Source organism: Balaenoptera ricei, chromosome 7 (assembly GCF_028023285.1).
Source record: "Balaenoptera ricei isolate mBalRic1 chromosome 7, mBalRic1.hap2, whole genome shotgun sequence".
Lineage (NCBI taxonomy): Eukaryota > Metazoa > Chordata > Mammalia > Artiodactyla > Balaenopteridae > Balaenoptera > Balaenoptera ricei.
In genome coordinates, this window is record NC_082645.1 from 76689009 (window position 1) to 76712533 (window position 23525).

At 36.0% G+C, this 23525-nt stretch overlaps 1 protein-coding gene across 1 annotated transcript in view; it reads left to right on the plus strand.

Moving 5' to 3' along the window:
- The window catches only part of ANKAR (ankyrin and armadillo repeat containing), a 71616-nt gene that overhangs the window by 44816 nt on the left and 3275 nt on the right, over positions 1-23525 (plus strand). Inside the window, exons 14-21 of the mRNA XM_059928341.1 lie at positions 40-193; positions 276-437; positions 5173-5279; positions 6976-7098; positions 17278-17436; positions 18142-18259; positions 20630-20739; positions 22592-22788. Of these exons, the coding sequence (XP_059784324.1) occupies positions 40-193; positions 276-437; positions 5173-5279; positions 6976-7098; positions 17278-17436; positions 18142-18259; positions 20630-20739; positions 22592-22788 (1130 nt within the window). The remainder of the gene's footprint in view (positions 1-39; positions 194-275; positions 438-5172; positions 5280-6975; positions 7099-17277; positions 17437-18141; positions 18260-20629; positions 20740-22591; positions 22789-23525) is intronic.

A 23525-nucleotide genomic window follows, 5' to 3' on the forward strand; every position in this document is an offset into this window, starting at 1 on the left:
TAAATCCTCATTGACTGAATGGAATACTTTTTTAAATAGGCGTTTCAAATAGACGTTAAGGAACAAGGAGCTGTAGCACTTTGGGCCTTGGCAGGACAAACACTAAAACAGCAAAAGTATATGGCAGAACAGATTGGATACAACTTTATAATAAATATGCTTTTATCACCATCAGCTAAAATGCAGTATGTTGGTAAGTTATTTTCTATGCATAAATCTGTACAATATAGAACAGGACATTGGAATATCACACGTTTCTTGCTTTTCGTTGCCAGGAGGTGAAGCAGTCATAGCGCTAAGTAAGGACAGCAGGATACACCAAAATCAAATATGTAAGGGGAATGGAATTGCACCACTGGTTCGCTTACTAAGGATTAGTAAAATAGCTGAAGGAACACTTCTGAGTGTCATCAAAGCAGTGGGATCCATCTGTATTGGTTTGTACATTTATTCTCAGTTTTAAAAATATCAGTAAATACTTCTCTTCCTCTCTATCCCTACTGTTGCAGCCCTTAACCATATTTAATCTGTTATTATAATGTTTTTATTTCTCCAAGACCTTAATGAGTAAAAGTGGTGTAGTTAAGCGTATTGTATCAGTCTTGCTCTTGAGTTCTGGTTAGAATGAGAAATGAGGACCATGAGCCTTGGCTATTTTGACTTAAAGGAATCTCCTTTTTTAAGTTAAGAGAAAAATATTTCTTATTTTGAATCTCAGGAACTATATGTTTTTGAAGATATAGAAGTGTTTCTAATGCTGCGGCACATTTTTCGATTCCAGTCTCTTTCTGTAATGATTCTTTGTTTACATAGTGGCCACTAGGTCTAGTTGTTCCTTTCTTTGCAGAGGAATTAACCTTTTGGGATATCTGAAAAATGTTGTGGAATTGTTGGTGATTGACTTACCAAAAATAAAAACTCAGGTTCTTTGCTGACCTGCATGAATGTATGGGACTGACTGAGACTGCTTCCTGTAGGCAAGAGAAAAAAAAACCTAAAACTTTATTTCTAGTCCATTGTATTTCCAGAAAAAAAAAAAAAATTCTAGCTGAAGAACATAGGACTTGGTTTCAAAAAAATTTTTTTCCTTTTTTCTTAGAAAAGCTACTTTATTGAAATTCACTAACTGCTTGCAGGCAATCAAGTCAGGCAAGATAATTTTGTTGTTGTTGTTGTTGTTTTAGCCAGAGTCTATGGTATAAATTATTTCTAAAATTCTGGTAAATGATAACGCAAATACAAAGATAACTGATATACATGTGTGTTTTCAATTTCTTCTCATTAGTTCACTTCAAAGCTGTCCACATTTGCCATAGACAAGTTCTTGCCATAGACAAGAACTACAGAAAAAAACTCTTGCTTTCAAACTCACCAGCTTAGACTCTTTACACACACATACCCCTTCCTTTTTCTTCTTCATCATGTTCATGTTTTCTTCTATACCCTTGAACATATAGAACATATTTAAAATAGTTCTTTTAACATCCCTGTAACTAGTTCCAGCATAGCCGTTATTTCTGGGTCTCTTGCTATTGGCTGATTTTTTTCTTGATTATGAATCATATTTTCCTGCTTCTTTGCACACCTAGAGTTTTTAAAATGTGAGTTTTTTTAAAAAGTGATATTGAAATACAATTTACATATAAGAAGATATTTAAATAAAATAAACAATAGAATAAAATATTGAATACATTATTTAGAGTGTACAGTTTGATGAGTTTTGACATATGTATTCAGCACTGACACCATCAGCACAATCAAGTAAGTGAATATAATCATCACCTCCAAATGTTTCATTGTCCCTTCCTAATTCCTCCCTCTCTGCACCCCATCCCCAGATAACCACTGATCTGGTTTTTTTTTCTTATGATCTGAGAATGGCTTTATTGTATTTTACATATTAAAACATAAGCTTCTGATTTTTTTTCTTTAAAAAATAATGTGCTGATTTGAATTCATGCCATGGATCCTAACAGCACAAAATTACTTTTAAAATTTGATATTAAATGATCTCTACCACTGATTTATTTTCTATCACTATAGATTAGTTTGCATTTTCTAGAATTTTATGTAAATGGAATTACACATGTACTTTTTCTTGCTTCTTTCACTCAGCATAATTATTTTGACATTCATCCATATTATTGTATCAAATATCAATAAAATACTTCTCTTTCAATGCTGAGTAGTATTCCATTGTATGGTGTGATGGTTAATTTTATGCCTTATGATATACATACATACATACATACATACATATATCCCGTTGGTTCTCTTTCTTTGGAAAACCCTAATGCTTATGGATATATTATGATTTGTTTACCCATGCACCCATTGATGGACATTTGGATTGTTTCCTGTTTCTTGCTATATTGTAAATAAAACTGTTACGAACATTTGTGTTCAAGTTTTGGTATAGACATGTTTTCATTTCTCGTGGGTAAACATCTAGAAGTAGGATTGCCGGGTCATATGGTAGGTGTATGTTTAACTTTTGAGGAAACTGCCAGATTGTTTTTCAAAGTAGTGTTACCACTTTGCACTTCTACTAGCTGTATGTGAGTTCCAGTAGCTTCCCATCCTCATCAACATTTAGTATGGTAATTTTATTATTGTAGTGGATATGTAGTAAATCTTATTGTGGTTTTAATTAGCATTTTCCTAATGACTAATGATTTAGAGCATCGTTTCATGTGTTTATTTGTCATTTGTATATCTTCTTTGCTAAAGTGTCTGTTCAAATATTTTGCCCATTTTTTACATTGTGTCATCTTGAGTTGTAAGCATTCTTTATAAATTCTAGATACAGCTCTTTTTTTGTTGTTGTTAGACGTATGTTTTTCATAAATTTTCTTCCAGTCTGTGGTATCTTTCCATTTTTGTAACAGGGTCTTTTGAAGAGGTGAAGTTTTAAATTTTGATGAAGTCCAATTCATTGATTTAAAAATTGTTCTGTTTGTAGGTTTTGTGTCCTCTTTAAGAACTCTCTGCTAAACCCAAGATCATAAAGTTTTTCTGTTTTCCTCTATATTTTGATGTATGATACATTTTGAGTTGGCTGAGATTCATTTTCTCACATATGGCTGCCCAATTGCTTTCGCATCATTTATTGAAAAGATTATCTTTTCCTCCATTGAATTAGCTAGGCACTTTTGTCAAAAATCAATTGACTAGATATTTGTGGGTCTATTTCTTGACTTTTTATTCAGTTCTATTTAACTATTTGTCTATCTTTATGTTATACTCACTGTCTTAATTACTGTAGACTTACTGTAAATCTTGAAAGCAGATAGCATTAAGTCCTTCGACCTTGCTATTGTTTTTCAAAGCTGTTTTGGCTGTTTCAGGTCCCTTGTATTTCCATATAATTTAAAAAATTAACCTGCCAATTTCTAAAAAAGATCCTTCTGTTATTTTGATTGGAATTGCATGGAATCTATAAGTAAATTTGGGGAGAACATGCATCCCATTAATATCACGTTTTGTAATCCATAAACACGATATATTTCTCCATGAATTGGGCCTTCTTTAATATCTCCCAGCAATGTTTTATAGTTGCCAATGTACAACTCTTGAACATTTTTTGCCAGTTTTACCTTAGGTATTTCATATTTTAAAATCATGCATAAGAAATTTTGATTGAATGCTGGGCATTGTGAGTTTTAAATTGATATATGCTGGATCTTATTGTTTTCCTTTAAAGAGAGTTAGGCTTTATTCTGGCATGCAGTCATTTTAGTTGGGATCAAATTGATCCTTTTGCACCTAGCTTTTAACCTTTCCTAGGACAAATCTAGAGCAGCCTTTACTTTGGAACTAACTTAACCCTGTGCTTTTGAGATGATTCCTTTCAGAGGACTCAATCTCTTTGTATAGTCCCATGTATTATGAGGTATCTACACTCTGGCCAGTAGGAACACAAACCATCCCTAGACAAGTGTGAGCTCTGAGAATTGTTCAGCCTACTGCTTGTAGTGATTCTTTTCCCAACTTAATTTTTGAGTTCCATTCCATTATTAACATGTGAAGATTCAGTCAGAGACTTGAGGGTGTTCATCTTATAACACCACCATCATCATTATAATCATCATTATTAAAAATAGTAATTTTTTTGAAACCCACCTCCAGCATCTTCACCCCTTGAAATCTCCCTACCTACTCCTTTTCCACCTACTCTGAAGTGAGCAATACCTCTTCTGTGCTTCAAGTGTACTTTTCTAACCTCTGTCAAAGCACTTATTGCATGGTATTGAAATCATATATTTAGATAGTCGCTCACCCTATAAAATATAAGCTCCTTGAGGGTAGAGAATCTAATTCCTTCTTTTAGCCCTACCTCCTACCTCAGTGCCTGGTGTACCAGGCATTCAATACCTGTCGGTTGGATGAAGAATATTCATGTAATTAGTGTTTGTGTACATCCCCTGGTGGCCAGTGTTGGGGGAGTAGGGGACAAGGAAGCCAAAGTATTCTTTGCTCCTTCTATAATATTTCCCTTAGTCCCTTCAAACTTCCCCAGGTCATAATAAGTAGGTGGTTTCTCTTCATTGTTCATAAAGGACCCCAATCTTGTATTTATATTTAAGTATGTAAACCCATTGCATATGTGTTGTGACATTTATTGGCAAAAGAACAAAATTTAAATTGTTTGTGCATGTCCACTAGAAAGAGATGATTTGAGTTTCTTCATTGAGATTAGACCTGCAATTTAAAGTAGTATGTTTAAAAGGAGAAGTAAGATTATCTTTTTAGTATGTGTATTTAAGGAATCCAGAAATTTAACCAGATGATTACTCGAGTTATTTTTATAAAAACAAACTTTTTATGGAAAACAGTAGCAACTATAAGCTGAAGTACCTTGTACATAATAATTTTTTAATAAATGATAGCTATTACATTATTATTCCCTGATAGTCCAGCACTTCTAATTTCTTTGTTCTGTGACTATTAGACAACCATCTACACTTCTAACAGTAAATTTTCCATGTTTATCCACTTTGCCTTTTAAAAAATTAATTAAGGTAAAATAGTGTCAATATAGCATTTCTTTTTGTAGTTTACCAACCATATTACGCTAGGACACATTATCAACCAAATATGTTGAGCTATGTTTGACTTTACCATTTTCAAGATGGAAAAAATATTATCTCATGGAGTTGTGGATTCTTACAGGTGTCGCCCATACAAGCAATCCCATTAGTCAACAATTTGTTGTAGAAGAAAATGCCTTTCCAGTACTTATCCAACTACTGAGAAATCACCCTTCTCCTAACATTAAGGTATATATAAGATTTTTTTGTGTGATATAGTAAAAATTAACATAAATGACTTTTTAAGAATAATTTGTATCTTTAGGCAAGCTCACAAGTATAATAAAAATACTTAACCTTTTAAACAAAATCTTAGAAGTTTTAAACAAAAAAGTTGCTACAAAGATAGTAGCAAAGATACCACTAAATTTTATTAAAATGTGGTTTCTTCAAATATAATAAGAAAGTCTCATGTCCTTACTCATCAAAGAAGTTTTATTCCTCAGATATTTGATTATTCATAGAATTTCTTCCCTACTTCCTCAGATACTGGTTGCTAAAACTGGGTGGGGATGATGAGGATGTGTGATTTATGTAGCAAAATTTCTCAAATATAAGTGAATCCTGTCAGTGCCACACCATCAATACAGCCCTGCCGTCTACAAAGCAGTCTGTGTTGTCTGGCAGCAATAGTTATCTCAAGGGTGGACACTGCTAGATATTACTATGAGTTGTTGAGGAGTCATTCACTCTTCCATTTACTTCTAGTAAAATGCCTTTAATAAAATGACATTCACATCTATTCAAGTCCTTTACCAAGGTTTTAGAAATTCAGGACGTCTATACTTGGCCAGACAGAAATTATAAGGACAAGAAATATATTTTCTCTTCAAAATTTGGTATGTGCTTTGCTGGAAATGAGAAAATAAAAATAACATAGGAGGAAAATATATAAGTAAACATAGTGTTGTTTCTTTTAAGGAATGTGTTTATTATCAGAAAAGATGTCATAAGTTATCTGGCTTTTCTTGCTGTGAAAGAGATTATTTCATTACAGGAGTTGATTAGGGAAACAAAAAAAAGAGGCATATGCTAGCAATTTTTTGGCTGGAATTATATGCAAAAACTGCAACGACATTTACAAATAACTTTCACAAGACAAAGGAAAATTCCACATAAAAATACATTTTTATTTTAAAATGTGCATTTTCATGGCCAGTTTACTTCAACTGCATCTATCTGTATTTCAGTATATATTTTCACTGAGTTCTTAAACTTGTTAAAACAAAACATAAATACATTTTGATACTTTTCCTCAAGATTCTATAGTAATTTCGCAATAATAATCATGCTTTTCAAATTCACACTTTTCATAGAAATGCATGGTGTAGCACTTAAAAAATTTGTCTACTGAGCCCAATAATAAACAAGGTTCATTAACAACCTCCTTAAATGACTACAGAACTAGAAGAGGAAAACTTCCTCAGGTTTTTCCTATCTGCCAATGTTTTGCTTCAGTTGAAGGCATTCTATTAAAGCGTCACAACTCAATGGTCAGTAGCTAACAAGCAGTTCAGAACAGCTTTTTAATTCATGCTAGGAAATTTAAAAAAACCTCTTTTTAGATGTAGAAGGAATGCAACTATGCACTTAAGAGAAACTTCTTCACATGTTCTGCAGGCCCTTGTTGCCTCCCCCTATGCCCTCAAATGGAGCTTTGTGATTGTGCAGCACACAGAAGGATATTTTCTCAGCTGTTAAAAATTATAAGGGACATTTCTCCAGAAGTTGTAAATGCCACTCTCTAAATACTAGTCAGAGAGATGGAATTAATGGATTTTATGGTATCTTTGAATTGGTATATCCTATATAAATATTTGTATAATGAAATATGTCATTTGATAAACCATGAGTGAAAAATAATTTTTGAAAATCACATTTTTAGGTTGAAGTGGCATTTTCCTTGGCATGCATTGTCCTAAGGAATGATCAGTTACAGAATGAATTACAAGAAAATGAAGGATTTAATTATGCTGATGTCCTTTATCTTCTTCACTCACAAGATAAGGTAATAACTATACAAAATATTAGAGCTCATTTAGAAGAAAATGATTTTTAGACTACATCCTCAAAATTTCATCTAGTCTTTTTCATGGCAATATTCAAATATATTATTTAAGAAATGTAAAATCTCTCTGGTGGGTTGTTAGTTTGTAATGATGGAATAATATTGTTCCATATTTTTCATAGTTGTCATATTTCATCTTGAAATGTAAATCTTTTTTTAATGTGCAGAGTCTCATTTTTAAAATATCTTTATTGGAGTATAATTGCTTTACAATGTTGTGTTAGTTTCTGCTGTATAAAAAAGTGAATCAGCTATATGTACATATATGCCCATATCCCCTCCCTCTTGTGTCTTCCTCCCACCCTGCCTATCCCACCCCTCTAGGTGGTCGCAAAGCACCGAGCTGAGCTCCCTGTGCTATGCAGCTGCTTCCCATTAGCTATCTATTTTACATTTGGTAGTGTATATATGTCAATGCTACTCTCTCACTTCCTCCCAGCTTACCCTTCCCCCTCCCCATGTCCTCAAGTCCATTCTCTACGACTGCATCTTTATTCCTGTCCTGCCCCTACGTTTATCAGAACCACTTTTTTTTTTTTTTTTTAGATTCCATATATATGTGTTAGCATATGGTATTTGTTTTTCTCTTTCTGACTTACTTCACTTTGTATGACAGACTCTAGGTCCATCCACCTCACTACAAATAACTCAGTTTCATTTCTTTTTATGGCTGAGTGATATTCCATTGTATATATGTGCCACATTTTCTTTATCCATTCGTCTGTCGATGGACACTTAGGTTGCTTCCATGTCCTGGCTATTGTAAATAGTGCTGCAATAAACATTGGGGGTGCATGTGTCTTTTTGAATTATGGTTTTCTCAGGGTATATGCCCAGTAGTGGGATTGCTGGGTCATATGGTAGTTCTATTTTTAGTTTTTTAAGGAACCTCCATACTGTTCTCCATAGTGGCTGTATCAGTTTACATTCCCACCAACAGTGCAAGAGGGTTCCCTTTTTTCCACACCCTCTCCAGCATTTATTGTTTATAGATTTTTTGATGATGGCCATTCTGACCTGTGTGAGGTGATACTTCATTGTAGTTTTGATTTGCTTTTCTCTAATGATTAGTGATGTTGAGCATCCTTTCATGTGTTTTTTGGCAATCTGTATGTCTTCTTTGGAGAAATGTCTATTTAGGTCTTCTGCCCAGTTTTGGATTGGGTTGTTTGTTTTTTTGATATTGAGCTGCATGAGCTGCTTGTATATTTTACAGATTAATCCTTTGTCAGTTGCTTCACCTGCAAATATTTTCTCCCATTCTGAAATGTAGCAATTTTAATGCTTGGTGAAGAGCCAAAAAACAAATATTTTTGGATGCATCAAAGTTTAACCTAATTTTATGACCTTTCAAAACTCAGTCATCCACTTCTTACCCAGTATTCTAGAGTGGTGGTTCTCAAACTATTTGTGATAAAGAAATAGCCATTTTTTCAGCAATCTGTTATGGGGAAATAATTTTAAAGCAACCAAATTTTTTTTAAATTAATTAATTAATTTATTTTTGGCTGCATTGGTTCTTTTTTTTTTTTAAATTAATTAATTAATTATTTTTATTTTTGGCTGTGTTGAGTCTTCGTTTCTGTGCGAGGGCTTTTAGTTGTGGCAAGCGGGGGCTACCCTTCATCGCCGTGCGCGGGACTCTCACTATCGCGGCCTCTCTTGTTGCGGAGCACAGGCTCCAGACGCGCAGGCTCAGCAACTCTGGCTCACGGGCCCAGTTGCTCCGCGGCATGTGGGATCCTCCCAGACCAGGGCTCGAACCCGTGTCCCCTGCATTAGCAGGCAGACTCTCAACCACTGCGCCACCAGGGAAGCCCTGCATTGGTTCTTCATTGCTGTGTGCGGGCTTTCTCTAGTTGTGGTGAGTGGGGGACACTCTTTGGGGGGCCTCTCATTACGGTGGTTTCTCTTTGTTGCAGAGCACAGGCTCTGGGCATGCGGGCCTCAGAAGTTGTGGCACGTGAGCTCTAGAGCACACGCTCAGCAGTTGTGGCGCATAGGCTTAGTTGCTCCGCAGCACGTGGGATCTTCCTGAATCAGGGCTCGAACCCGTGTTCCCTGCATTGGCAGGTAGACTCCTAACCACTGCGCCACCAGGGAAGTCCCTAAAGCAACCAAATTTTAAAGTTTGAAATAATTTTAGACTTTCCATAAATTTGCAAAAATAGTACAGAGTGTTCTGGCTATCCTTCATACAGCTTTCCTGGATGTCAACCAGGAAATTAACATTGATACAATACTATTAGCTAATCTGCAGACTTCATTTTAAATTTTGCCAGTTTCTCACCAATGTCCTTTTCCTATTCCAGAATTCAATCCAGGATCCCACATTGCATCTAGTTATCATGTCTCTTTAGTCTCCTTTAATCTGTGACAGTCCTTTGTCTTTCATGATTTTCTGTCTTTCATGATTGTGATATTTTTGATGAGTCCAGGCCAGTTATTTTGTAGAATGTCCCTCAATTTATCTGAATGTTTCTCACAGTTAAACTGAGGTTATGCATTTTGGCAAGAATACCATAGTCTTCACGCACTTTCCCAGTGCATCATTTCAGGGGGTACATGTTGATATACCTTATAATTGGCAATGTTAACTTTGGGTGCCTGATTAAAGTGGTGTCTGGCATATTTCTCCACTGTAAAGTTATTGTTCTTCCCTTTGTAATTAACAAGTATCTTGAGGTGAGACGCTTTGAGACTATGGAAATATTCTGTTTTGCATCGTACTTTTGCTCACCAATTTTAGGATCCACTGATGCAATAATAATTACTCTGGCATCTGCCTAATGGTGATTTTTTTAAAACTTTCCCTTCTTTATTAATTTATTAACTGGTATTTAACTGTAAGGAAGAGCTGTTTCTTTTAAATGTCTATTCTCAGTTTCTATAATCCTGTTGTCAACGATTTTGTGGACTATCACTGGTCCATGGGCCACACTAACCCTAGAAAAATAGAGAAACTCCCAAACTTTTGTTATCTACAGTGCATTTAGCAATAAGGGGAGAGAATTGCCAACTATGTCTCTCTCAGTTCTGGGAGGTTTTGAGGAAGGAATAAGGATTGTAAGGGGGAGAAATGAAGTCATTGCATTAATTTTTTTAAATACAGAATTTTACTCTAGTGTAGTACACAAAAAAGATGGAGAAGTGCTGCTGTAATACAGGCAAAAATAGGATGAGAGATTCATGTCTGACTGACTTTCTAAGCCACATTTCTTCCTTCTCCACTCTGTTCCTTCCACACTTTACTCTCATTACCCTATTCCTCAGGGACACGCATCTTCTCCCTTTCCTTCTACTGCCCATTCCACTCTCAATCATTCTACTTTTCCTCCAAGATTGTTACCACCTGCTTCACTCTCTGGACACTATTCTCTGGACACTATTCCTTTGTACCTAATACTTTTCTTCTTGCCTGTGACCAGGTGACTACTTTGTAAGTACATTATTTTTTTTTCAATTTTTCAATTTTATTTTATTTATTTTTTTATACAGCAGGTTCTTATTAGTCATCAATTTTATACACATCAGTGTATACATGTCAAGCCCAATCGCCCAATTCAGCACACCACCATCCGCCCCTCCCCGTGGCTTTCCCCCCTTGGTGTCATACGTTTGTTCTCTAGATCTGTGTCTCAACTTCTGCCCTGGAAACTGGTTCATTGGTACCATTTTTCTAGGTTCCACATACATGCGTTAATATACGATATTTGTTTTTCTCTTTCTGACTTACTTCACTCTGTATGACAGTCTCTAGATCCATCCACGTCTCAACAAGTGACCCAATTTCGTTCGTTTTTATGGCTGAGTAATATACCATTGTATATATGTATCACATCTTCTTTATCCATTCATCTGTCGATGGGCATTTAACTTGCTTCCATGTCCTGGCTATTGTAAATAGTGCTGCAATAAACATTAGGGTGCACATGTGTCTTTTTGAATTACGGTTTTCTCTGGGTATATGCCCAGTAGTGGGATTGCTGGGTCATATGGTAATTCTATTTTTAGTTTTTTAAGGAACCTCCATACTGTTCTCCATAGTGGCTGTATCAATTTACATTCCCACCAACAGTGCAAGAGGGTACCCTTTTCTCCACACCCTCTCCAGCATTTGCTGTTTGTAGATTTCCTGATGATGCCCATTCTAACTGGTGTGAGGTGATACCTCGTTGTAGTTTTGATTTGCATTTCTCTAATAATTAGTGATGTTGAGCAGCTTTTCATGTGCTTCTTGGCCATCTGTATGTCTTCTTTGGAGAAATGTCTATTTAGGTCTGCTGCCCATTTTTGGATTAGGTTGTTTGTTTCTTTAATATTGAGCTGCATGAGCTATTTATATATTTTGGAGATTAATCCTTTGTCCGTTGATTTGTTTGCAAATATTTTCTCCCATTCTGAGAGTTGTCTTTTCAACTTGTTTATGGTTTCCTTTGCTGTGCAAAAGCTTTGAAGTTTCATTAGGTCCCATTTGTTTATTTTTGTTTTTATTTCCATTACTCTAGGAGGTGAATCAAAAAAGATCTTGCTGTGATTTATGTCAAAGAATGTTCTTCCTAAGTTTTCCTCTAAGAGTTTTATAGTGTTCGGTCTTACATTTAGGTCTCTAATCCATTTTGAGGTTATTTTTGTGTATGGTGTTAGGGAGTGTTCTAATTTCATTCTTTTGCATGTAGCTGTCCAGTTTTCCCAGCACCACTTATTGAAGAGACTGTCTTTTCTCCATTGTATATCCTTGCCTCCTTTGTCATAGATTAGTTGACCATAGGGGTGTGGGTTTATCTCTGGGCTTTCTATCCTGTTCCATTGATCTATGTTTCTGTTTTTGTGCCAGTACCATATTGTCTTGATTACTGTAGCTCTGTAGTATAGTCTGAAGTCAGGGAGTCTGATTCCTCCCACTCCGTTTTTTTCCCTCAAGACTGCTTTGGCTATTCGGGGTCTTTTGTGTCTCCATAAAAATTTTAAGATTTTTTGTTCTAGTTCCATAAATAATGCCATTGGTAATTTGACAGGGATTGCATTCAATCTGTAGATTGCTTTGGGTAGTATAGTCATTTTCACAATATTGATTCTTCCAATCTAAGAACATGGAATATCTCTCCATCTGTTGGTATCATCTTTAATTTCTTTCATCAGTGTCTTATAGTTTTCTGCATACAGGTCTTTTGTCTCCCTAGGTAGGTTTATTCCTAGGTATTTTATTCTTTTTGTTGCAATGGTAAATGGGAGTGTTTCCTTAATTTCTCTTTCAGATTTTTCATCATTAGTGTATAGGAATGCGAGAGATTTCTGTGCATTAATTTTGTATCCTGCAACTTTACCAAATTCATTGATTAGCTCTAGTAGTTTTCTGGTGGCATTTTTAGGATTCTCTATGTATAGTATCATGTCATCTGCAGACAGTGACAGTTTTACTTCTTCTTTTCCAATTTGTATTCCTTTTATTTCTTTTTCTTCTCTGATTGCCATGGCTAGGACTTCCAACACTATGTTGAATAATAGTGGTGAGAGTGGACATCCTTGTCTTGTCCCTGATCTTAGAGGAAATGCTTTCAGTTTTTCACCACTGAGAATGATGTTTGCTGTGGGTTTGTCGTATATGGCCTTTATTATGTTGAGGTAGGTTCCCTCTAATGCCCACTTTCTGGAGAGTTTTTATCATAAGTGGGTATTGAATTTTGTCAAAAACTTTTTCTGCATCTATTGACATGATCATATGGTTTTTCTTCTTCAATTTGTTAATATGGTGTATCACATTGATTGATTTGCGTATATTGAAGAATCCTTGCATCCCTGGGATAAATCCCACTTGATCATGGTGTATGATCCTTTTAATGTGTTGTTGGATTCTGTTTGGTAGTATTTTGTTGAGGATTTTTGCATCTATATTTATCAGTGATATTGGTCTGTAATTTTCTTTTTTTTATAGTATCTCTGTCTGGTTTTGGTATCAGGGTGATGGTGGCCTCATAGAATGAGTTTGGGAGTGTTCCTTCCTCTGCAGTTTTTTGGAAGAGTTTGAGAAGGATGGGTGTTAGCTCTTCTCTAAATGTTTGATAGAATTCACCTGTGAAGCCATCTGGTCCTGGACTTTGGTTTGTTGGAAGATTTTTTTTTTTTTTAAACTTTGGGTTTATTTATTTATTTATGGCTGTGTTGGGTGTTCGTTTCTGTGTGAGGGCTTTCTCTAGTCGCGGCAAGTGGGGGCTACTCTTCATCGCAGTGCGCGGGCCTCTCACTGCCGCGGCCTCTCTTGTTGCGGAGCACAGGCTCCAGACGCGCAGGCTCAGTAATTGTGGCTCACGGGCCTAGTTGCTCCGCGGCATGTGGGATCTTCCCAGACCAGGACTCGAACCCGTGTCCCCTGCATTGGCAGGCAGATTCTCAACCACTGCGCCACCAGGGAAGCCCTGTTGGAAGATTTTTAATCACAGTTTCAATTTCATTACTTGTGATTGGTCTGTTCATATTTTCTATTTCTTCCTGGTTCAGTCTTGGGAGGTTATACCTTTCTAAGAATTTGTCCATTTCTTCCAGGTTGTCCATTTTATTTGCATAGAGTTGCTTGTAGTAGTCTCTTAGGATGCTTTGTATTTCTGCAGTGTCTGTTGTAACTTCTCCTTTTTCGTTTCTAATTTTATTGATTTGAGTCCTCTCCCGCTTTTTCTTGATGAGTCTGGCTAATGGTTTATCAATTTTGTTTATCTTCTCAAAGAACCAGCTTTTAGTTTTATTGATCTTTGCTACTGTTCTCTTTGTTTCTATTTCATTTATTTCTGCTCTGATCTTTATGATTTCTTTCCTTCTGCTAACTTTGGGTTTTGTTTGTTCTTCTTTCTCTAGTTCCTTTGGGTGTAAGGTTAGATTGTTTATTTGAGATTTTTCTTGTTTCTTGAGGTAGGCTTGTGTAGCTATAAACTTCCCTCTTAGAACTGCTTTTGCTGCATCCCATAGGTTTTGGATCTTCGTGTTTTCATTGTCATTTGTCTCTAGGTATTTTTTGATTTCCTCTTTGATTTCTTCAGTGATCTCTTGGTTATTTAGTAACATATTGTTTAGCCTCCATGTGTTTGTGTTTTTTATGTTTTTTTCCCTGTAATTCATTTCTAATCTCATAGCGTTGTGGTCAGAAAAGATGCCTGATATGATTTCAATTTTCTTAAATTTACTGAGGCTTCATTTGTGACCCAAGATGTGATCTATCCTGGAGAATGTTCCATGCGCACTTGAGAAGAAAGTGTAATCTGCTCTTTTTGGATGGAATGTCCTATAAATGTCTATTAAACCTATCTGGTCTATTGTGTCATTTAAAGCTTCTGTTTCCTTAATTATTTTCATTTTGGATGATCTGTCCATTGCTGTAAGTAAGGTGTTAAAGTCCCCCACTATTAATGTGTTACTGTTGATTTCCTCTTTTATAGCTGTTAGCAGTTGCCTTATGTATTGAGGTGCTCCTATGTTGGGTGCATATATATTTATAATTGTTATATCTTCTTCTTGGATTGATCCCTTGATCATTATGTAGTGTCCTTCCTTGTCTCTTGTAACATTCTTTATTTTAAAGTCTAGTTTATCTGATATGAGTATTGCTACTCCAGCTTTCTTTTGATTTCCATTTGCATGGAATATCTTTTTCCATCCCCTCACTTTCAGTCTGTATGTGTCCCTAGGTCTGAAGTGGGTCTCTTGTAGACAATATATATATGGGTCTTGGTTTTGTATCCTTTCAGCAAGCCTGTGTCTTTTGGTTGGAGCATTTAATCCATTCACGTTTAAGGTAATTATCGATATGTATGTTCCTATGACCATTTTCTTAATTGTTTTGGGTTTGTTTTTGTAGGTCCTTTTTTTCTCTTGTGTTTCCCACTTAGAGAAGTTCCTTTAGCATTTGTTATAGAGCTGCTTTGGTGGTGCTGATGTCTCTTAGCTTTTGTTTGTCTGTAAAGCTTTTGATTTCTCCATCAAATCTGAATGAGATCCTTACCGGGTAGAGTAATCTTGGTTGTAGGTTCTTCCCTTTCATCACTTTAAATATGTCATGCCACTCCCTTCTGGCTTGTAGAGTTTCTGCTGAGAAATCAGCTGTTAACCTTATGGGAGTTCCCTTGTATGTTATTTGTCGTTTTTCCCTTGCTGCTTTCAATAATTTTTCTTTGTCTTTAATTTTTGCCACTTTGATTACTATGTGTCTCGGCGTGTTTCTCCTTGGGTTTATCCTGTATGGGACTCTCTGTGCTTCCTGGACTTGGGTGGCTCTTTCCTTTCCCATGTTAGGGAAGTTTCTGACTCTAATCTCTTCAAATATTTTCTCTGGTCCTTTCTCTCTCTCTTTTCCTTCTGGGACCCCTATAATGCGAATGTTGTTGCGTTTAATGTTGTCTCAGAGGTCTCTTAGGCTGTCTTCATTTCTTTTCATCCTTTTTTCTTTATTCTGTTCCGCAGCAGTGAATTCCACCATTCTGTCTTCCAGGTCACTTATCCGTTCTTCTGCCTCAGTTATTCTGCTATTGATTCCTTCTAGTGTAGTTTTCATTTCAGTTATTGTATTGTTCATCTCTGTTTGTTTGTTCTTTAATTCTTCTAGGTCTCTGTTAAACATTTCTTGCATCTTCTCTATCTTTGCCTCGTTTTTCCGAGGTCCTGGATCATCTTCACTATCATTATTCTGAATTCTTTTTCTGGAAGGTTGCCTATCTCCACTTCATTTAGTTGTTTCTCTGGGGTTTTATCTTGTTCCTTCATCTGGTATATAGCCCTCTGCCTTTTCATCTTGTCTGTCTTTCTCTGAATGTGGTTTTTGTTCCACAGGCTGCAGGATTGTAGTTCTTCTTGCTTCTGCTGTCTGTGCTCTCTCCTTTCTAATTTTTCAGTAAGTCCCGGCCTTCCTGGGCGAGAAGGGGCGATGACCTGCATCGCCCCTCCTTCTCGGACTACTTTTCTTTGTTGCTGGAGTTTCGGGGGAGGGGAGGGAGAAGGCGGAAAAGTTGGACGCTGGGGCAGTCAAGGCCTGCGAAGACCCAGGAGAGGGGCTGCAGAGAGTGTTCAGGCCTCCGGGTCCCGCCCTGCTGTCCCAGCCACCGCCGCCGCCGCCTGGGGCCCGGGGCCTCGGCGGTGCTTGCTCTGCTCCTGCGCCGTGAGCTCTCGGGAGCCGACCAGTACATAATTTTTATTATGGAAAATTTCAATCAGAAAAAGAATGACAAAGTAGCATAATGAACTCTAATATTCTCATGACCTAGCTTCAGCCGTTATCAACTCATGGCCAATCTTATTTATATATTCCCTCACTTCCCCTATATTACTTTTGAAGCAAATCTCAGGCATCATATAATTTTATTTGTAAATATTTCAGTATGTACCTATAGCATTTTTATATGATTAAGAGCAGCAGCAGAAGAAAACTCACTAAGATTAACGGTTCTCTCTCTCTGTACTACCATGTTCAAATAAAATATTAAAAATAAGATTTAGTGATAAGATTGTATATTTTGGGTCTTTCTAGAAGATGGACCATACTTGTTAATCTTTGGCAAGTGGACTGCCAAAGGGAGAATTGGCTTTTGCTGTTTACCCACTCCCAGAATGTTAAAATGCGATTTTTAAAAGGAAATCATTTTTCTTTTATTCTCCCTTAAAATATAGTACAGTAGAAGTTTTGTAAAATTTGTACTTATTTTAAGAAATGACAGATATCTCACAATGCATAAAATTCAATATATACCATGCTATACAAGAGAAGTTTTGATTTATCAACTCTATTTCAAAATATTGAAATAAAAATATGTTGAAACAAAAGTTGAAGGTTAATGAAATTGTGGAGTTTCCTATTACTATTTAGGTATTCATTTGCATAATCAGTAATCTAACATTCCGTTTAAAAAGTAAAATTTTTTCTCTTTTCTTCTCCCTGATACCACAACCTAATTCTCTGTTTTATCTGTTCAATAACATTCTGGGGTAACTCTATTATCTGTTTTCTCCAATAATGTCGTATTTTACTCCCAGAGATACGAATGAAATGTTTCTTAATATGCAAGAATTCAAAACCTATTACCTTGAGTAACATGGCAAATGAAGTAAGTTAAAGGTAATGCATGTTTCTCCTATTTCTAGGATATTTGTTTAAGAGCAGGCTATGCGTTAACCCTTTTTGCCTTCAATAGTCGCTTTCAACAATACTTAATATTGGAAAGTGGAATAATGACCATATCAACTTTTGAACCTTTTCTTGAATCAACATTTGAAACTGAGAAGGCAATGGCAGCTTTTCAGGTATAAAATTGAAGGTTAAAACTTCAAATCAATATGTCTTTTTAGTGAAAACTGAAAAATTAGAAAAAACTTTGGATCTGGAAAAATGTTTACGCTTTTGTAAAATTCACAGTATTTTTTACACCAGTCCCTTCCTCACCTCATAAAAACTCCATTATCTATGAGGATTTCTTAATTTATATAGAATTTTACAAGTCACAAGGCACTTTTGTCTTTATATCTCATCTGATGCTTATAACAACCCTATCAGATTGATAGAAATATAGTATTACTTTCATCACCCCTATTTTACAAAGAAAAAGGTAGAGAAACATGGTAGTGTCCAAGACAAGTTTTCTAACTGCAGATCTTTAGCTGATCACCTAATTCTTCAACCGTGTAGACAACCTTATGTATCTGGATTCTTCTTGGTCTTATTCTTCTTTTTCTATCCTATGACCTTTAGAAGTATTTTCTATGAACCCATACTTCAACAATGCAAAAGTTGCAGACATCGTAGAAAGAATAATATGGCCTACGATGGTCACTGCAGTGATCAGATAGGGATATGTACTCTAGGTCCTCCCCACACAGCTCGCTTCTCATTGAATCATACCAAATTACCCCTCTTACTTTTCCAAGAAGTATCCCCTCAGAAATAAAAGGTTAATTACAGAAGCTGAGTAGAAAATGTTCAGTGATTCTATGCCTCTTTTTTGTTTTTAGATTATTATATTAGCTAAAGTCATTATAGATGTGGACCACATTACTTTGACTGCAAGAGGTGTTACTATTTTAGTTGATAGTCTATATTCAGTTCATTCCACCACTATTGTCTTGACAGGTAAGAAATAACTAGAAGCTAATCATATCCACCTAAAACTATTTACCAAAAATTTTTTTGGTAATCTGAGCAATAATAAAGTAATAAGCCTGATATTCTGTCACACAGTTTGAAGAATGAACTCATATAAGTCTACATGGAACTCCAGGGTTAAGCCTACATGGAACAATGAAAGTCTACTCTGCACCCCAAATAGAACCTTTCTGATTTCCTAATTACTTTTTTGAACCCCTAATTATTTTTTCCAGAATGTAAGATGAGAATTCAACTATGAGCTACCAACAACAAAATTTATACACTGATTTATAATAATACTGACAGACTTATACTGATAACCTCTGTCTGGTTTCCTTTTGACTAATTGTGCATATTTGTCTAATATTTAAGAGTTCTCTATGTTGCTATGCAATATAGGAAAGCAAAATGGCCCAACAGAGTTCTTGACATAGTGCTAATTGTGTGACTATATCTATCTAGACCTAACTCTCCAGATGAATACATTAGTTCTCTTGATCTGTCATGCTCAATACAACATAAAACAGTATCAAAATGACAGCCATATGGAGTGACAACTACCAAAAAATAAAGTATTTGTTTTTTTAACTGAAATGGATTACTGAACACAGTGAAGGAATCTCCACTTGCTGCCATAAAATTACATTTTTACAGAGTGTATTTACTTGGCATGGAAGGTAAATTCAAGCAAACAAAAAGTTTCTGATGAAAACTATCTAGGAAAAATACATGTTTAAAAGAAGTTATTAAGTATATTTTTATCTAAATAACATTCTTAATTCAATGTCATAGTAATTCTATGACTCTGAAAAACAATTGTAGTGGGTTTCAGTTTTACTCCACAAACTCTTCTGTGCAAGAAATGCCATATTATTCTAGCTTTCAAATATTAATTTTCCCAGGCTGGTAGAAACAATCTCAAAAATTATTGGGCTTTCTCTGCACTCCACCATTGGAGTCATATTCATCTCCAGAGCTATATGCATGTCTGGGGTATCTCAAGCAAAGCCAGATATTCAGGCCTCAGGTATAATGTAAAATAAATGACATGCTCAAGTCCAAGTTGATATGGTTTCCAGAAGAGGTTCCAAAAGCATAAAATTTTGCAGAGACTGAGATTTCTGTTGCCAAGTGTCCAGTTTTCTACATACATCACTTAGCCATTCTTCACTCAGAGCTCCTGCTATCTCTGTTTTAGTCTTAGATTCTCTGCCCTTCCCCATTGGTTCCCCATTTCTTACTCCCTATCTTTAAAGACTCCTCTGTCCCTTCCCCCTAGCATAATGCCTTCTATAAACTCAGGCTTTTGAAAATATAAGCCTGAAAGAAAGGTTATCTTTAGACAATTTTTGCTCTAGGCCATAAAACCCAGCCCTCCTCATCCTGAGGCAATAAATACAAAGGGCTTCCTGGCTAATAATGGAGGCTGGAAAAAAATACAAGGAGAACAAAAACTCAGTTAATACCTCAATAAAGTATCCACCCACAAATGTAAAAATACATTTATATCTTAAAATTTGTGTTACACCTATTCCAACACAGCAACAATATTGTGAAAGAATATCACACGAAAGCTCTAAAAATAAAACACGAATTCGAATGAAACAATCTTAAGTTCGTAGCTGCACATTTATTTAATTACTAGATCACTTTATTACTTCAATCTCAAAACATTTCTTTTTATGGCAAGAACTTCAATGATCATAAACTTCAATAAGCAATAAATACATTACCTGGTTTTAAAATACCAATAAGCTCTTAACTCAAAGCCATCTGAATTGCAAAAAGGACATTAAATTTTCTTACAGTAGTTCAAACATTATGTTCATAGTCATTAAAACAAACCATAAAAGCTCAAAACAAAATATATTCTGAAGCCAAGAGGAAGAAAACCTCTGATTTTTCAAAATTCCCCACTCTTAAATAAACCTATTTAACTTTTACTGTTTGTGACAGAAAACCAAACCATAATTTTGGGGAAAGTTTATTCTACATTTAACACACATGCTTTTTCTCAGCAGGTCTTCATTAATAGAGATGTCTTGTGACTTAAACCTTTTTAAAGATTTTTTTGATGTGGACCATTTTTAAAGTCTTTATCGAATTTGTTACAATATTGCTTCTGTTTTATGTTTTGGTTTTTTGGCCGCAAGGCATGTGGGATCTTAGCTCCCCAACCAGGGATCTAACCCGCACCCCGTGCATTGGAAGGTGAAGTCTTAACCACTGGACCACCGGGGAAGTCCCTCAAACCTTTTTTATACTTTAACGTATGCAAGTGAATGAAAGCACAGTATATCAGTTTATACCAATTAAATAACACAGGCATTTTTTTTCTTGTTGTTTAATTTATAGGGAATTTAATAGCTACCCTGGCTCATTCTAGAGCTGGTATTCCAGAAGCATTTACCACATTAGGGACAATCCAACGGCTCTGCTATCATTTGTACTCAAGGCAAGAAGAGGTAAAAAAAAAAAAAAAAAAAAAATTAATTAATTCGAAAATAGAATATTCTAAAATATAATTTGCCTCTCTCTCACTTCTGCGGGCTAATTTCTCCACAGGTTGAGTCTCATATAACAGTTCATATTACTAACTCAAAATCTGATGATTTTTCTAATACTACATTTGCCATTCACAATTCTGGTTTCCACAAAATGTGCACATTCATTTTAACTTCAATCTTTAAGATTCAGTCTACAAATAAGTACATGGATGATACAGAAATTTATAATTATTTATAAAATATTTTATATTTTATAATTAAAATCATTGTCATTTCTATGATTATTTGTAGTGAATGAAAGTGGAATCCATTGGAAAATTTTCCTTACCTGCCAAACAGGGTTAAAGTGAGGGTACCTGAAGACGAGGCTGGCCATAGTAGTGTTTTGCCTCTAAGTGTTTCCTTTGCTTTTCCCACAGGGTCTAAGGCAGTATTTCTCCAACTTTAGGGTACAACAGAATCACCTGGAGGACTTGTTACACCATAGACTGCTGGGCTCCATTCACAAAGTTTCTGATCTAATACATCTGGTGTAGGCCCTAGAATTTGCATTTTTAACAAGTTCCCAGAAGCTGAGGCTGCTGGTCCAGAACCACTGTTCAAGGTGTGGAAGGTTTTTGGACATATACAGCAGTCAGATGCCAGTGTAAAGACCACTATGTCAACCTTCTGATACCCTGCATGGGCCTGGTTTATGTTCATTTCTTTGACATTTCTTATGCCACCATGAACAGATTCTCCTAAGAACTTCCCAGGAATATACTTTTATTAATTATATGAACAACCTAATTACTTAAGAGTCAAATGCAGAGGGTATTTCCTTCAAAGAAATAATTACTTTTTCTGGAGTCCCATGGCCTGATACTTGTGCTTGTTTCTTTGGTTTTGCCGTGGAAAATTGAGTTGCTTCCCTGAGCGGCTTATTTTTAACTTACTTTTATGCTATACTCTCTTACTTGGTTTCCTATATTACAATCACCTGTGCAGTTTTGAAAAGTCCCAATGTTCAGTTCAATGCACCCCAAAGTAATTAAATCAGTTTCTAGGGGATGGAATACAGACATGATTTTCATAGTTATCCAGGTGATTCCAATGCACAATGAAGACTGAGACCTACTGTCTTAGTTCAAACTCAAAGGTTCTTTTTTTTTTTTTAATTAATTAATTAATTAATTTTTGGCTGTGTTGGGTCTTCGTTTCTGTGCGAGGGCTTTCTCTAGTTGCGGCAAGTGGGGGCCACTCTTCATCGCGGTGCGCGAGCCTCTCACTATCGTGGCCTCTCTTGTTGCGGAGCACAGGCTCCAGACGCGCAGGCTCAGTAGTCGTGGCTCACGGCCCTAGTTGCTCTGCGGCATGTGGGATCTTCCCAGACCAGGGCTCGAACCTGTGTCCCCTGCATTAGTAGGCAGACTCTCAACCACTGCGCCACCAGGGAAGCCCTCAAACTCAAAGGTTCTTACTTGGGCTGCCCATTAGAATCACCTGTGGCACTTTAAAAACAATACACAATGCCAGATTCTACTAAGAGAGTCTGTATTTAGTTGGTGGGCTTTTTTTTTTTTTTAATCTCCTGGTGATTCTAAAATGCAGTCAGGACTGAGAACAACTACCAGAAATCAATGGCAATTGACAGCCTTCCCTAAAAATATTGCTGGTATGCTTCCATCTATAGAGTGCCATCAGTTGACATACATATTTGCTATACATAGCTACAGAGACTTTCCTATGAAATATTTAATGAGAGCACTGGGTTAGATATTTTAAGAACAAAGCTCAATGGTTAAGGAGAAATTGTTTCCTCTTCATTTAGGTTCGCATGGCTTGCTCCAGTGCTCTTGGCTACTTAACTTACAATGCAAATGCTTTCCGAATCTTATTAAAGGAATGCAGGAATAAGCCTAATCAGTTCCTTCGTATAACAAAGAATATCAGCAGAGATGCAAGTATAAACCCAGCATTTTTAAAGGAATTTCAAATGCAACAAAGAGTGGGACTTCCTTCCTTAAGGTATTGTTTCTATATTTGAAGTTGCAGTAGTAAAATTACTGAGAGGAATTTTTAAGGAAGTTTAAGGAAGATCAAACATGGGGAACTGTCCTTGTTATGAATCTATGCATTGTAAAACAAAGGATAAATTTCATTCTAAATGTCCATTGCCAAAGCCTGTTTTAATTCCGAGTTAGCAACAGAATTGTAAGTGCAGACAAGAATACAACCTGATCTTGGGGATCCTGTCTGGCTAGGATTATTCATCTGCCTTTCAGAAAAGTTTCTGGAAGACTGGTTGCCTCCAAGTCTGATCCAGGAAGCCATTTTTTTTTTTGTAGACTGGGGTACATTTGAGAGCTCTGAGGCAACCAGGAATGCCACTATGACCTTGGCATCAAGTGGGACTCTTAGACTTAATCCAAAGCTAGGCCAAATTCCCAGGGCAGAAACAGGGCTAAATCAGACCCTGTGGTTCAAGTTATGGCAAAGTTTGCCAGGCATTTATTCAGACGATTTTGCCGCAGTGTTGTAGTTCCATCATGAACTTAAGTTTCTGAAAAAAGACAGAAGAGGAGAATCTCCTTACAATGAACATATTTTCTCTTCTTCTGTAATTGTAGCTGAATTACAAGTCTCTGCAAATAGTGCTATTTACATATAGGAAACAGAACTACTCAAGATATATTATTAACTCTACAATAATAGAAGAGAATAGGACCCAACAGCATATCATGGTTCTATAAGTCAATTTTAAA